This window comes from Pangasianodon hypophthalmus, chromosome 16 (assembly GCF_027358585.1).
Source record: "Pangasianodon hypophthalmus isolate fPanHyp1 chromosome 16, fPanHyp1.pri, whole genome shotgun sequence".
Lineage (NCBI taxonomy): Eukaryota > Metazoa > Chordata > Actinopteri > Siluriformes > Pangasiidae > Pangasianodon > Pangasianodon hypophthalmus.
The window spans coordinates 14239550-14252946 of NC_069725.1; the positions used below are offsets into that span (position 1 = coordinate 14239550).

Genomic DNA, 13397 nt, shown 5'->3' on the forward strand with positions numbered 1-13397 from the left:
CACAGGTCATATGCTGTGGCCTTCACACTCACCAGGCCTCAACACAAATGAACACCTATGTGACATTTTGGACAGATGAATATCTTTTAGAAGAATGGGGTTTATTTTCCAGTACAGTTTCAGACACTTGTATATATACATTTTCATAAGTCAAATCATGGCTCTTTCTACAGGATAAAATTGTGTTTAGTTGTATCTGTAGCGCTGCCTCGAACACTCATACATCATAGCCTCTAATGTGTACATCTATAATTTTGACTCTGTGTGGAGAACAAACCATATGAAGAGGTGACAAAGAAGAAAGCAGCTCACAAGCTCAGCAGTGGGAAAGTGGAACACAGTGATTAACAATAACATGGAAAACATTAATGATGCTTTCAGGAATGTTTTTGAAGTGCAAACTGACTAGAAGGATATAGATTGCTGGTTATTTTTTGGATATAAAAGTACTAATATTACTACTATTTTACTACTACTACTACCTACTACTGCTACTACTACTAGTACTACTATTACTACTGCTACTACTGCTGCTACTAATACTATTACTACTACTACTACTACTACTGCTGCTACTACTGCTGGTACTACAGCTACTACTGCTCTATTACCACAGCTACTGCTACTACTACTACTACTACTGCTGCTGCTACTACTGCTGGTAGTACAGCTACTACTGCTCTACTACCACAGCTACTGCTACTGCTACTACTACTACTACTACTACTGCTGCTGCTACTGCTGCTGCTACTACTACTACAGCTGCTACTACTACTACTGCTACTACTACAGCTACTGCTGCTGCTGCTACTACTACTACTGCTGCTGCTACTGCTGCTGCTACTACTACTACTACTACTACTACTACTACTGCTGCTGCTACTGCTGCTGCTACTACTACTACAGCTGCTACTACTACTACTACTACTACTACAGCTTCTGCTACTACTACTGCTGCTACTACTATTACTACTACTGCTACTACTACAGCTTCTGCTACTACTACTACTGCTACTACTACTACTACAGCTTCTGCTACTACTACTGCTGCTACTACTATTACTACTACTGCTACTACTACAGCTTCTGCTACTACTACTGCTGCTACTACTATTACTACTACTGCTACTGATACTAAAATTATCAATCAATAATTTTAAGTATTTTTTTTATTAACTCAATGAATTTATTATTTTAATGTAGTTGTAATGTGTTGTTGGTAATAGTAGTAGTAGCAGCAGTAGTAGCAGAAGCTGTAGTAGTAGTAGTAGCAGCAGTAGTAGCAGAAGCTGTAGTAGTAGTAGTAGCAGCAGTAGTAGTTGAAGTACATGGATGATCTTTAGGACCTCTACTTCAAAAATCTATTAGCCAAAATCAAGTTCTAACTCTGTGAGCAATCACCACTACCACTAGATGGGGATACAATCTTTGTTTTTCCCTTTTCCATATTATAAATATTGCAGGAGTAGACCTTGTAGGCATGCATAGCAGAACATCGTAACTACACTTTCAGGCACCTTCAGATGGAATTAGTCAAATCCGCTGCATTATTCTGGTCGTCCTTGTTCTCATTGTGTAATTAATCAGGATTTTCAAAAAGTGCTCATTTAGCTTTGTGTGTCTCTGTATGTATCCATACATGAACACATACCTTAATAGATATACAGGATGAGATCCTGTACTGTTACTCTCCCAGATAGGCTTTACTTGATATTAATTGTAGTGGTGCCAAGATCATTTTGAAGCAATATATACAGATGGACCACTGCTCACCAGATATCATTTGGCTAGACAATCATTACAGCAGTGACGCTATATATATGAGTGCACATTTCATTCATAAAGTAATCAGACCTTTTCACTTTTCCCTAATTTTGTTTTCAGTTTTTTTCCTCATCTGTAATGTACTTGGTAATAAAAATACGAAATTTTGTAAGTCCATTAAAAATAAAAAATCTGAAAACATTTAAAAATGATTCAGATCCTTTCCTCAGTACTTTGTTGATGCCCCTTGAGCAGTGATTACAGCCTTAAATCTTCTTGGGTATGATGGTTTAATCTTGGCACATCAAGTTTTGGGGATCTTCTCCCGTTCCCATTGAACATCCTGCAAAGTCTACTCTCTTTCTGAGACCAAGGGCATTGAAGATTTGTCCCAAAGCCACTGCTGAGTTGTATTGGCTGTGTATTTCAGCTCACTGTCATGTTGATAGGTGAACCTTTGGCCAGTCCCTGCTACTGAAAGACATTCCCACAGCATGAAGCTTCACCATAGGGCTGGAATTACCCAGATCATGAGCGGTCCTCAAATGAATTTACCAGATGAACTTTAAACAAGTTAAAGAAACATTATAAGGATGATCAGTTGAAATGGGATGCACCTGATCATAAAATGTATCATAAAATGAGGAAAAAACTGACAGGGAGAAAAATATCATGTGATTGAGCGCCCTTTGAGAGAGTGTTTATTCATTTTTTAACCAATGCATCCCAACATGCATTTGGAAAACGCTCTTCTCCTGTTTTGTTTTTTAATCCCATAGCATTAAAAAATTATTTCTAATACTTCATAGCTGATAAACAAGAATATTTGAATGCATGGAAAATTAAAATCTGTTCAGGTTAATAAAATGTGATGGAACAATGCAAGGGACTTGAACCACCATCAGGATGTTTACAACTTTAGTTGTAGTAGAGGACGCCCGAAGTGCTTGCTCCTGAACAGTGCACACGTTTTTGATCATTTTTTTGAGATGTGTCCAGATCTTGTTGTTTTCTTTTGAAAAACTGAACAGACTTGTCTTTATGGCTTGAGTGTTTTGTCTCTAAATGCCTTTGAATTTTCAGGCTTTCCACAGCCTATAACTCATCACAAAAACACACTGTGGTCTGCACAAACCATGCTTATCTTCTGTGCACAAAAAAGACATATTTTATGTAAACTAGATTTATCTTGCATAGTTTTTTTCCCCATTCTTTAGGAGAAAGATGCAATTTCAATTCATTTATCAATGGCAATAGGCATTGATATATTGAATATCAATTGGCATCAACATATAACAGCTATGAGGACCGTTCCTATTTATTTATTAATTTATTTATTTATTTATACTATGATGTGCTATATTGTCATATTTTTCCATGGTTTTCCATTTTTGTTATATTTTATCATTTGCATTTAGCAAAGTTTTTTTTGTTCTTCCCAGCAATGTGCAACCCAATCATAAAGGGCCCACGACCCACTTTTGGGTTGGGACCCACCAGTTGAGAAACACTGCCAGACTGCATTCTAACATCTTGGAATGGAACACACCCATTTTCATCAACTCTCCCACTCCCTTAAATGTCAATTATTTGATGGGAAAAAAAAAATCCAGCACCAATGGGCGTTAAATGTGAGACAGGGTAATATTATGCAAGGGACAGTAGTCTTTCCCCAGGTAAATGACATCATCATCTTTATAGCCTAGACCCTAAATAAGGCCATGGTGCACCATAGATTACATCATTTCTCTTACAGCAGTGCCAAGGTTTCAGTTTGGGGTTGAAGTGTTCTGGACGGAAACAGCATGGGCAGGAAATCTGTCAGGAAATAATCTTGCAGGCTGTCTCAGAAGATTAAATTTAAAGAAAAAAAAAATATCTTGCCTATTTATATCTGTTTAAAAAGTGGTGTGTAGATGTGCATGTATTTCATGCTGTTCTGTGTATTCATGTATGTACAGTGGTCTCCAGAATTCATAAAAGTGTGCTAAAATTATATAAATGGTACAATAAACATTACACTCACTCACTCACTCACTCACTTTCAGTAACCGCTTTATCCTGCTCAGGGTCGTGAGCCTAGCCTGGTAACACTGGGTATGCACATAATACATAATAATTTATAACTTCACTCAACCAGTAAGCGAAACTCTTTATATTATACTTTGTATTATACATTTATTCTTTATATAATAGTGTTTGTGTGCCAAAATTTTCATTTTAAATAAATGGAAACTGACATTCTTTAAATTTTTTAAAAATCTTCTATTTGCTCTCAGTCCCCAGGAACTGCTGTTGCCTGTAACCAGTTCCTGTTTTGCTGGGGTATACCTATGGGAATGTACACATGTAAAATCCCTTTGTCGTCAAGAACCATGGCAAAAACCATAGAACATTCAGCATAAAACAGACAGATGGTTACTGACCTACACAAATGGATTAAAAAGTCATAAGCAGTTCAAAATATAATTAAGTACAATCAGGGCCATGAAAATTTCACATTTGAAACAGTTAGAAATTTGTCAGGAATTTGACTCATTCGATACACTGTCCCCACACAAAGCGAGGAGAATGGTGAAGGACGAGAAAAAGCCCAGTTTTAGAATGATCTTTTAATTGATTTTTGTGATTTCTTAAGTTTCATAACAGCAAGCTGGTTGGATCTCTGCAAGAAAGCTCTTCCTGAGAGCATCTCACAAAAAGCAGTGTCTGAACTTCACCATGTGTCATTGGAACTACAGTGGTGTACTGTGATCAGATGAGACCAAAATCAAAAGGGGGCTGCATACACAGAAATGTGTGTAAAATTGTAAAATATGGTGGCAGATCAGTGATGCTTTAGGGCTGTGTTGTGGTTGCTGGATCAATAAGGGCACAAAGGGCATTTCTCTCAACAGACAGTCAGGTTGGACAATTCCAGAAATAATAAAAGCAGCTGCTGACTTCTGCAAGATCAATTTTCAGTTACATTTTGCAGTTTAATTGTCTGTAAAATATTGTATCAAGGGAATATACTATTCCTCTTATGCCAAGAAACAAGTAATTGAGAGGTGTTTGCTTGAGCAGAATAAAAATGCACAATGATGATAATACAATGACAAAAATAATACAATGATGATAATAAAATGACAAAAATAATACAATGATGAATTGCGTGGCATTTTACACAGGCCCAAAACAAAACTTATTGTAATAGTTAGACTACTACTATGTGTAACTAAAGGATAAATATTACCCAATAACACATACAGATGAATTATACAGACAGATTAAAGGGGAAAACATGATGGCTTTGTTATGCAGTGAGTCATTGCAAATCAATACAAAGTTATTCTGACTGATCACCTTTATCCTATGAAGATGCATTTTTATCCTGATAGGAGTGGTCTTTATGAAAATAGTATGAAAATCATGTCAATCATATGCTATAGCCTTCAGAGTCACCAGCTCTCAACCCAGTTGAACAACTATAGGAGATTTTGTTAGATAATGCTCTGAACCATCATCCATATTGAGGAAATATCTTTTGGAAGAATGGTGTTTGTCACTCCAGTACAGTTCCAGAGACATGCAGAATTTATGCCAAGACACACTGAAGCTATTATGGCCAAAATATGCTCTTACAGCTTGTGGCCATAACATGCTAAGTTCATCAGCATTACTCTCTCTGTATGCAATTATTAAATTTCTTTCTAAAGCTTAGACGCATTTTTGATGTCGTCTACTTCTTCCACTTACCAAAAATATCTGTAAAAACGATACATATTAAAGGCATACAACTATATTTTAGTACCTCTGGTTCACCTAATGCACAAGCGGGTTTTGTTGCTGCCCATACCAGTTGCCATCCACTTTTTCCTAATGTGTGCTAGTAAAAGCAAAGCTATTTGGACTGACCTTGGATTACAACCCTTTATCTGGTGTCAATGTATCTAAGTAACAGTTACATGTACAGCTAATACTGTATATTCCCATAATATATTCTGTTCATGTGTGTTTCCATCAGGTTCTCTGGTTTCCTGCAAGCAGGTTGATAGGCTACAATAAATTGCCCCTCGTTGTGAATATGTAGCCTTGTCGCCTCACAGCTCCAGGGTTCCCAGTTCCAGAGCTCAGGTTACTGTCTGTGTGGAGTTTCTCTGCATTTTCTCCATGTGTCAGTGTAGATTTCTTCTGGGTTTCTCTAGTTTCCTCCCACCTCCCCAAAATATGCCAGTAGATGGATTGTGTACACTAAATTGCTCCTAGATGTGAATGAGTGTGTGAATGTGTGTGTGCATGGTGCCCTGCGATCCACCATGAACAGCATAAAACAATTACTGAAAGTGAGTCAGTGAGTACATTAGCGTGGCAGTAGAAAAGAAAGAAAACAGATTTTTCAATGATTCACTCCTCCACACCCTTCAAAAAAATGTTACCATATTAAGTAACAGACCATATTTCTGATAAAAGCATCACTGTGGCTGTCTGGGATTTTACCTGCTGAGACACAAGAACTGTACCAAATTTTCCAAGAAGCCTGAAACACCCTAGCAGCCAATTTCCTTAGAAAACTGCATGCCAGCATACCTAATCGAATTTATTTAGTGTTTCAGTGAATTTATTTAGTGTTCCACAACAAATTATGATTTGGTTTAAGTTTTGGTTTAAAAAAACTCAATCTAATAATTATTTTTTTACTTCTCATTTCATTTTTTAAGGCACCGTCACTTTACAGAAGTTCTTTAAGAGTACTATATGAACTATATCTGGTAATGTCCAGTTAACAATATGATCTTTATAGTCTGCTTGTTAATATTTTGTTCAAATGCAACAGTTTCATATAATAGCTTACTGTCCTTCACAATCACTGTTAAAAATAATCACCCAAATATACACCTTCATGAATCATGGCAGATGGAGAAATATTATTTAAGGAAAAGAGCATTCAAGTTACTTGAACAACTATGTACTTTCAAAGGTTTTTGAGTATTCTCTGCAGATATTTTCACTAAAATAAGTGTTGATGCTCCAGTATATAAACAACAACAACAACAACGACAACAACAACAGAAACAAAAAACAAATCATAAAATGGTGGATTCTGGGGTCACATCCTTTCCTGGAACACTTCAGCCCACTTAAAATAGTAACAGTCCATTACATTAGTCCAGGACTCAAATTAATAAGTAAGGTTCAGGTCCTCACTTGAGAACTGACAGCCTTCAGAAAGTTTTACTTCATACTTCTGCTGAAAGAAGGGTAAACTGAGTCATGGAAGTGTAGGCCAGTCAGTAAAGTGATTTCAGAAGCAGTGGGGTCCCAAAGCTAAGAATGATCAAGAGCTTCACTGTCTGGCTCCTACTGAGGCTCTATTTTAAAAGAAAACATATTTAAAATACATCATAAGCAGTGTATTACATCAATGTATAGTCTCTTAATATACTAATATATCTTCATATCATGTACCTGGAAAACTCTTCTTGAACATATTCACAGAAGGTGTGACATTGTGTGTCATTCTTGATTGTGCAGGTACAGCGCTGAACCTCTGCCCCTGCAGTGCCACTGGAGCGTCTGACGCGCCAAGAGCTTGACATGCCATATTGAACTGTACGCCTACAAACAGAGGAGTGAACCAGAAAGACAATCACGAAATAAGGCATTGTTTTTGTTTAATTCAAATTAATGTGTGAACATATTTACTCCACTGATCACTGATCACTGTACAGCCATGTACCACTCACGGAAGGCATGCGTTTCTGTGCCATAATAATTATTAAGAAACTATAATTAAGAAATTGGCAAAAGACAATTTAGGTACTGTGGGAAAATCCCCTGGCAATATACTCATTTGTCCTTTTTTCTTAATGGTATCTTTAATTGTGTATGCATCTGTCATTTTTTCTTAAAAGCTCTTTGTTTAAGTTGACTGATGACAAAATAATTTTAGATTTTACATGCAACCTCATATTTATACCCATTTATACCAATAGAGGTCCTGGAGACTAAGTGCAATTTTTAAATTCTGAATTTGTTCAGGGATGAAAATTTGTTTGCATTTAAAAAAAAAACAAAAAACGTGTGACACCAATTTTGTCACATAACAATGTCTTTAAGTACAATTATTTAAAAAACTATTATTATGGGATAATCCATCATTTGGCTTAAATGAAGACTGAACTTTACACAATTAATATTTGTAAAGTTAGTATGTTGGTGATTTAGAAATGTAGTCACTGTGGTCATAAATCACTTATGAGTTTTGCTTTACAAAACACCGTCTATGTTGAGAGCAATAATTTGATGAGACTATCTGTCTCTTGAAGGCATTATGGCAGGGCCGTAATGTACCTGTTTCCTGCAGATACAATACCACATGAATAGAAGTAATACTGGGTCAGAATACAGGGTGTCCCAAAAGTCCTCACACACAGGGGAAATTAACACTTTTTAGCAAAATATCTTCAAAAAATTTTCATACTTAGTTTATATTATATATATATATATATTTATTTCAGCCTTTAAGATTGCCTTTGACAAAAGAAGTACATATGGAAATTATTCTCATGGCTGGATTTGGAAGCTGTCACAAGGTTGAGATGGACTTTAACAGGAAACATGTCAAGCACATCATCAAATTCAAAAAGAATGGAAGTGTTGCAGACCAACTGAGAAGTGGACGTCCACGAATATCCACTGACGAAGGAACAACTGCCGTGGTTCTGGCGCACATAGTCCCCTATGTATGGACACTTTTGGGACACCCTGTGGATATTGAGTGTCACACTATACATGGAAGACTTTTAAGCCAGACAGAAAACCTTTAATGTAATTGTAAACGTAGCCTTCAATACAACTAAACCTTTTCCTTTGCATACCTTAGCTTGGAAGGAAGTTGGGATCAGATTGCTGGGTCAGAAATGGCACAGCATCTTTGAACCTGAAAGGGCACTGTCACCCTGTGTGACTAAATGCCTAATTCAAACTGTGGAAGCAGGGATAACAACACTGTCCAACAGTTAAATAACTCCAGTTAACCACTTTAGCTTGTTGCTTCTGCTTTTAAAAGTAGAAAATGAAAGCCAAATAAATCTACTTCATGGTTAAAATTTACTCACGCATTACATAATTTACTTTTTCCTTACGAAATATTGCATTATTTTGTGCTAATGTTGTGGAATTCGAAAGGTAATCCTTGGTTGTCTCAGTTTTGCCAAGGTCCTGGAGGTCTGGAAAACATTCATTATACAGTACTGTGCAAAAGACTTAGGCACATGCAAAGAAATGCTGTAGAGCAAAGATGCCTTCAAAAATAATGTAATGAAATGTTTAGAAATTAAAAAAATACTATAAAGAGCAGTAACCAGTAATAAATGAAACAAAGTCAATATTTGGTGACGATCCTTCGTGTTTAAAAAAAAAAAATAGTAGTCTCAGGTACAGTGTGTGCAGTTTTATAAGGCCATGAGCTGTAAGTGTTACTGAGCATCTTGCAGAAGCAGCCACAGTTCTTCTGGAGACTTTGACTGTCACACTTGCTTTTTATTTTTGCAGCAAAACCCAGCAGCCTTCATTATGTTTTTTTTTGTCTGAAAAGTGGTCTCTTATGTAATCTGCTGCTTTCTTTACTGACATACAAACATTTTTCTGTAACATTTAATTTTGTGCTGGAAAACTCATGTTGGAAATCTAAAATGTTTTTGTACTGAATCAATAATGTAGAAGTCATAAAATAAAAATCTATAACAAAGTTTGTACAAAAAAAAAAATAGGGTGCCTAAGACTTTTGCACAGTACTATATATATAAAACAATACATCTAATTTCAGTTCATATGCGTGTTTTTGGGAGGTAGGAGGAAACCACACGAACACAGGGAGTACATGCAAAAAATCACATAGACAGTTGCCCAAGTTCAGGAGCGAACCAGGGACCTTGGAGCTGTTAGGTAGCAACACTGCCCGCTCCACCTCTGTGCCACCTGTCCAATTCCGTACAGTAGCTTTGCTTTCTAGGGTTATTTTGTTTCTAAGAGTGCAACAACCCACTAGCTTACTTGGCAAAAGTATCAGATAAACATAAACATTGAGACCAAACTATCATTACTAGGGTAGCAAAGCCTGATGGTCTGGAACCTTTAGTGTACCTACTAATTAGCTAACAGCTGCGAATAAAATGATCTCTTTTACTGCAGTATATTTAAATGCCACTATTTGCTGAAGGGAAAGCCTGTCGAATGGCCATCAGATAGGCAGGTACTATAACTGGCTTTGCTGTTATCATGGCCACCATGCCAATATTTGCATATAGTGCTATGATTTTTAAAGCATTGAAATAAAGCAACAGTGCTACAGTAGTGCAGTGGGTGCAAATGCCATTTTGCTTGTGTCTGTGTGAAAGATCTGTTGTTTAGTGCCCATGTTTCTGGGTCATGTTAAGCAGGTGTAGACAGTACTACTGGCCATAACAGGTCTACCAGATTACTGACTATTAGGGAAATATTAAGGATGCAGGAGTCTGCACATGCAAACTTTAGAAAGGCAATGTATGTATGTAGTGTATGTCGTGCCAAAATGTTATACATTTAACATGTTAAACAATACAGTTACTTTTACTCACAACTACTATTATTACTATTACTGCACTGCTACTCTTATTACTAGTAAGAAATGTTTTCTTTCCTGGCTTCCACCATTGCATTGTACAGCCTAATTCTAAGCTTCACTGTTATCAAGCCTGAGCATAATATGGATTCATGAGGTGTTAGATTATGGGAACTCACTCAGTGGGTTTAGACTAAGAGTCCTGACTCACTTGAAGAAATGTATGCATGCAGTGTTACACTGAGTTTAGAAAAAGAAAGCATTAAATAATTGATAATTAATTGATGTTTTCTTGGCTTCTACTTCTTGGCCAGGAGTTTATTATTCATTCTTTGGCCTTTGGGAAAAGCTGGAGACAAAATGATGGACAGAAACACTGGGTATACCAAATTACCAATTCACAAGACAGACTTCAACAACTGGAAACAACAAAGGGCTTTGAAATGCCTTCCAAATTCTAACACAAATCCAGCTGCCTAGGCATACTACTATAAGATATTCAGACATTTGGAGATCTCCACTGGGCCAATGTGAATCTCAGTGTGATATATTTATCAATATCCAAACATCAATACCATTTAAGTCGATAAAAAAAACATATGTGTGCAATATACATTGTTCTGTCCAATACTCTTGATGAACTGGACATTACTCTGCATTATATCTGCCTGCATTATTATACAAAAGAAATAAAACCAGCAGAGAAAATCACAACAAGTTTAATTGTTAATCTGACTTGCCCATAGTTGCTTGAGGTCAGGAGATTTTGTGAGGCAAGACAGCTGTGACATAGCTGTTCTGAAGAATGATCTGAGAATGATCACAGACACAAAATGCCCAGAACAGCAAAATATAAACAGATGGGCAAAAGTGTGGAGATACATGTATCCAAGTACTCTTATAAAATACACTTCCAGTATTTTTTTTATAGAATAAATAGTGCAGAAAGGGCATTAGAGCCTCTGTGAGCTCATGATGGCAAATGAGGAAAAAGAAACTCCTTTCTAAGTGAATTCACATGCCCTATGACCATCCATGAGAGGTGGCACGATACCCCACAGTTCCAATCCGGTGACCGAGTATGGTTAGTGCCCAAAGATTTCACCATAGGAAGCTCAGTCCAGGGCCGCCGGAGCAACGAGGACGAGCTGGCATTTGACCCAGCACTTTTCAAACTATTGGGTGGTGACCCAGCACTTCTGACAATAACAGACAGGTCTGGCTCGGTTGAAAAACCAATCAAAACTTTCAATTCAGCTGGGGGTGGGACATTTCTCCTAAAGGGGATCTCTTATGAATGGTAAAGGGTTAAACGCGACATACGCACATATTCTGTAATCTGAATCGATTACAGAAACATTCCTCAAATGACATTCTTCAAATAAAGTATGTAAGGCTTACTAGAAGAATGTTTCGTTTAACAGTTACTACAGTGACAAACAGCCCTTTGTGGAATGTGAACATGTCTTTGATTTTTAAAACATATTTTAGAATTAGTGCTATCTAACTTTGTGAACTAATTTTTTTTTTTTGCTGTTATTAGCTGCCTGAGGAGTGTAAGGTGTTTTACACCCTGTTATTGTATTCTAATCAGACCCTGGCTCCAAATACAAAGCAAAATACATAGTTAGTTTGTATGCTTTTATAGCCAAATGACAGATGTACCTCTTCTCTCAGACAAGAGGTACATCTGTCATTGACGACAGACCAGTCTTTAGTCAGTTAGATCACAGTGTCCATGTTATTTGTTTTTTTAATTCATAATAGAAAAAAATAGAAGATGACAGACCAGCATCCCAAGAAACAGACAGGTATGCATGTAGCATCAGTTTAAGCACCAGCTAGCACTGGTTTTCAATCTGTTTATCTCTGAAGCACAGATCTATGTGTTTTGTTTTGTGAGCTATGTGAGTAGTGGTGCCACCCCTGGTTTAGTCCCAGATACATTGGCCCATACAAGATCCTCCATTCCATCAACAACTTTACATATAAATCTGTCATGTCAGTGCCAGAATCAGTGAGAAACTCCACTTCTCAGAACACATGGCCAACACGGACCATCCCCAATGCAACACTCCACCATCACATTCACAGTCACCAGAGTTGTAATGATGCACACCTGATCCCAATCACACACATACACACACACACACACACACACACACAGACTTGCAACAAAGGCTCTTTGAGCAGTAACACTCCTTGTGCCTCTAACTGAAATTATCAAGCCTTGCTCAGTGTTTAGAAATTCTGTTTATTTTTAATCTTGCCTTGATCTCTGGTTTTTGGATTTTTGGATTTGCCCTTATATTGCTGTTTGTTGATTGCCTTCTTCCCTGTTTCTGTTTATGGTTTTTGCTTCATGTTGTGGATCTGTTTGCCAGTGTTTTCAATAAAAACTCTAAACTGCATTTGCATCCGTCTCTGACTCTATGCACGACACTCTGTAAATTGGCAGACAAAATGTTTCTGTAGACTTCTGAAATCATTCTGCTGCTACCATCATGAGTTACATCATCAATAAATATTAGTGAGCCCATTCCAGAAGCAGCCATGCAAGCCCAAGCCATGACACTACCTCCACCATGCTTGATCAATGAGCTTGTTTTGGATCATGAGCAGATCTTCTCTTTCTCCACACTTTGACTTTTCCATCACTTTGGTAGAGGTTAATCCTGGTTCCAAAACGTTTGTGGCTGATCTCTGTATTTCTTTTTGAATTCCAATCCTGCCTTCTGATTCTTACTGCTGATGAGTGGTTTGCATCTTGTGCCATTATCTCTATATTGAAGTCTTCTTTGAATGGGTGGATTGTGATACCTTCACTCCTGCCCTGTGGAGGTTGTTGATGATGTCACTGACTGCTGTTTTTGGGTTTTTCTTCACAGCTCTCACAATGTTTCTGTCATCAACTGCTGTTGTTTTCCTTTGCCGACCTGTTCCATGTCTGGTTCTTACTACAGTAGTGGTTTCTTTCTTTTTCAGGACATTCGAAATTGTTGCATTGGCTTTGCCCAATGCTTGGGAAATGGCTCTGATCGATTTTCCC

At 37.2% G+C, this 13397-nt stretch overlaps 1 protein-coding gene across 2 annotated transcripts in view; it reads right to left on the bottom strand.

Moving 5' to 3' along the window:
- Window positions 1–4361: 4361 nt before the first annotated feature.
- edn3b (endothelin 3b) overlaps window positions 4362–13397 on the bottom strand; it is a 19829-nt gene continuing 10793 nt past the window's right edge. For both annotated transcript variants that reach the window (XM_053240551.1, XM_034312019.2), the window contains 2 exons: window positions 7213–7362; window positions 4362–7115 (listed from right to left, as the gene is read on the bottom strand). In XM_053240551.1, the coding sequence (XP_053096526.1) occupies window positions 7091–7115; window positions 7213–7362 (175 nt within the window). In that variant the 3' untranslated portion in view covers window positions 4362–7090. The remainder of the gene's footprint in view (window positions 7116–7212; window positions 7363–13397) is intronic.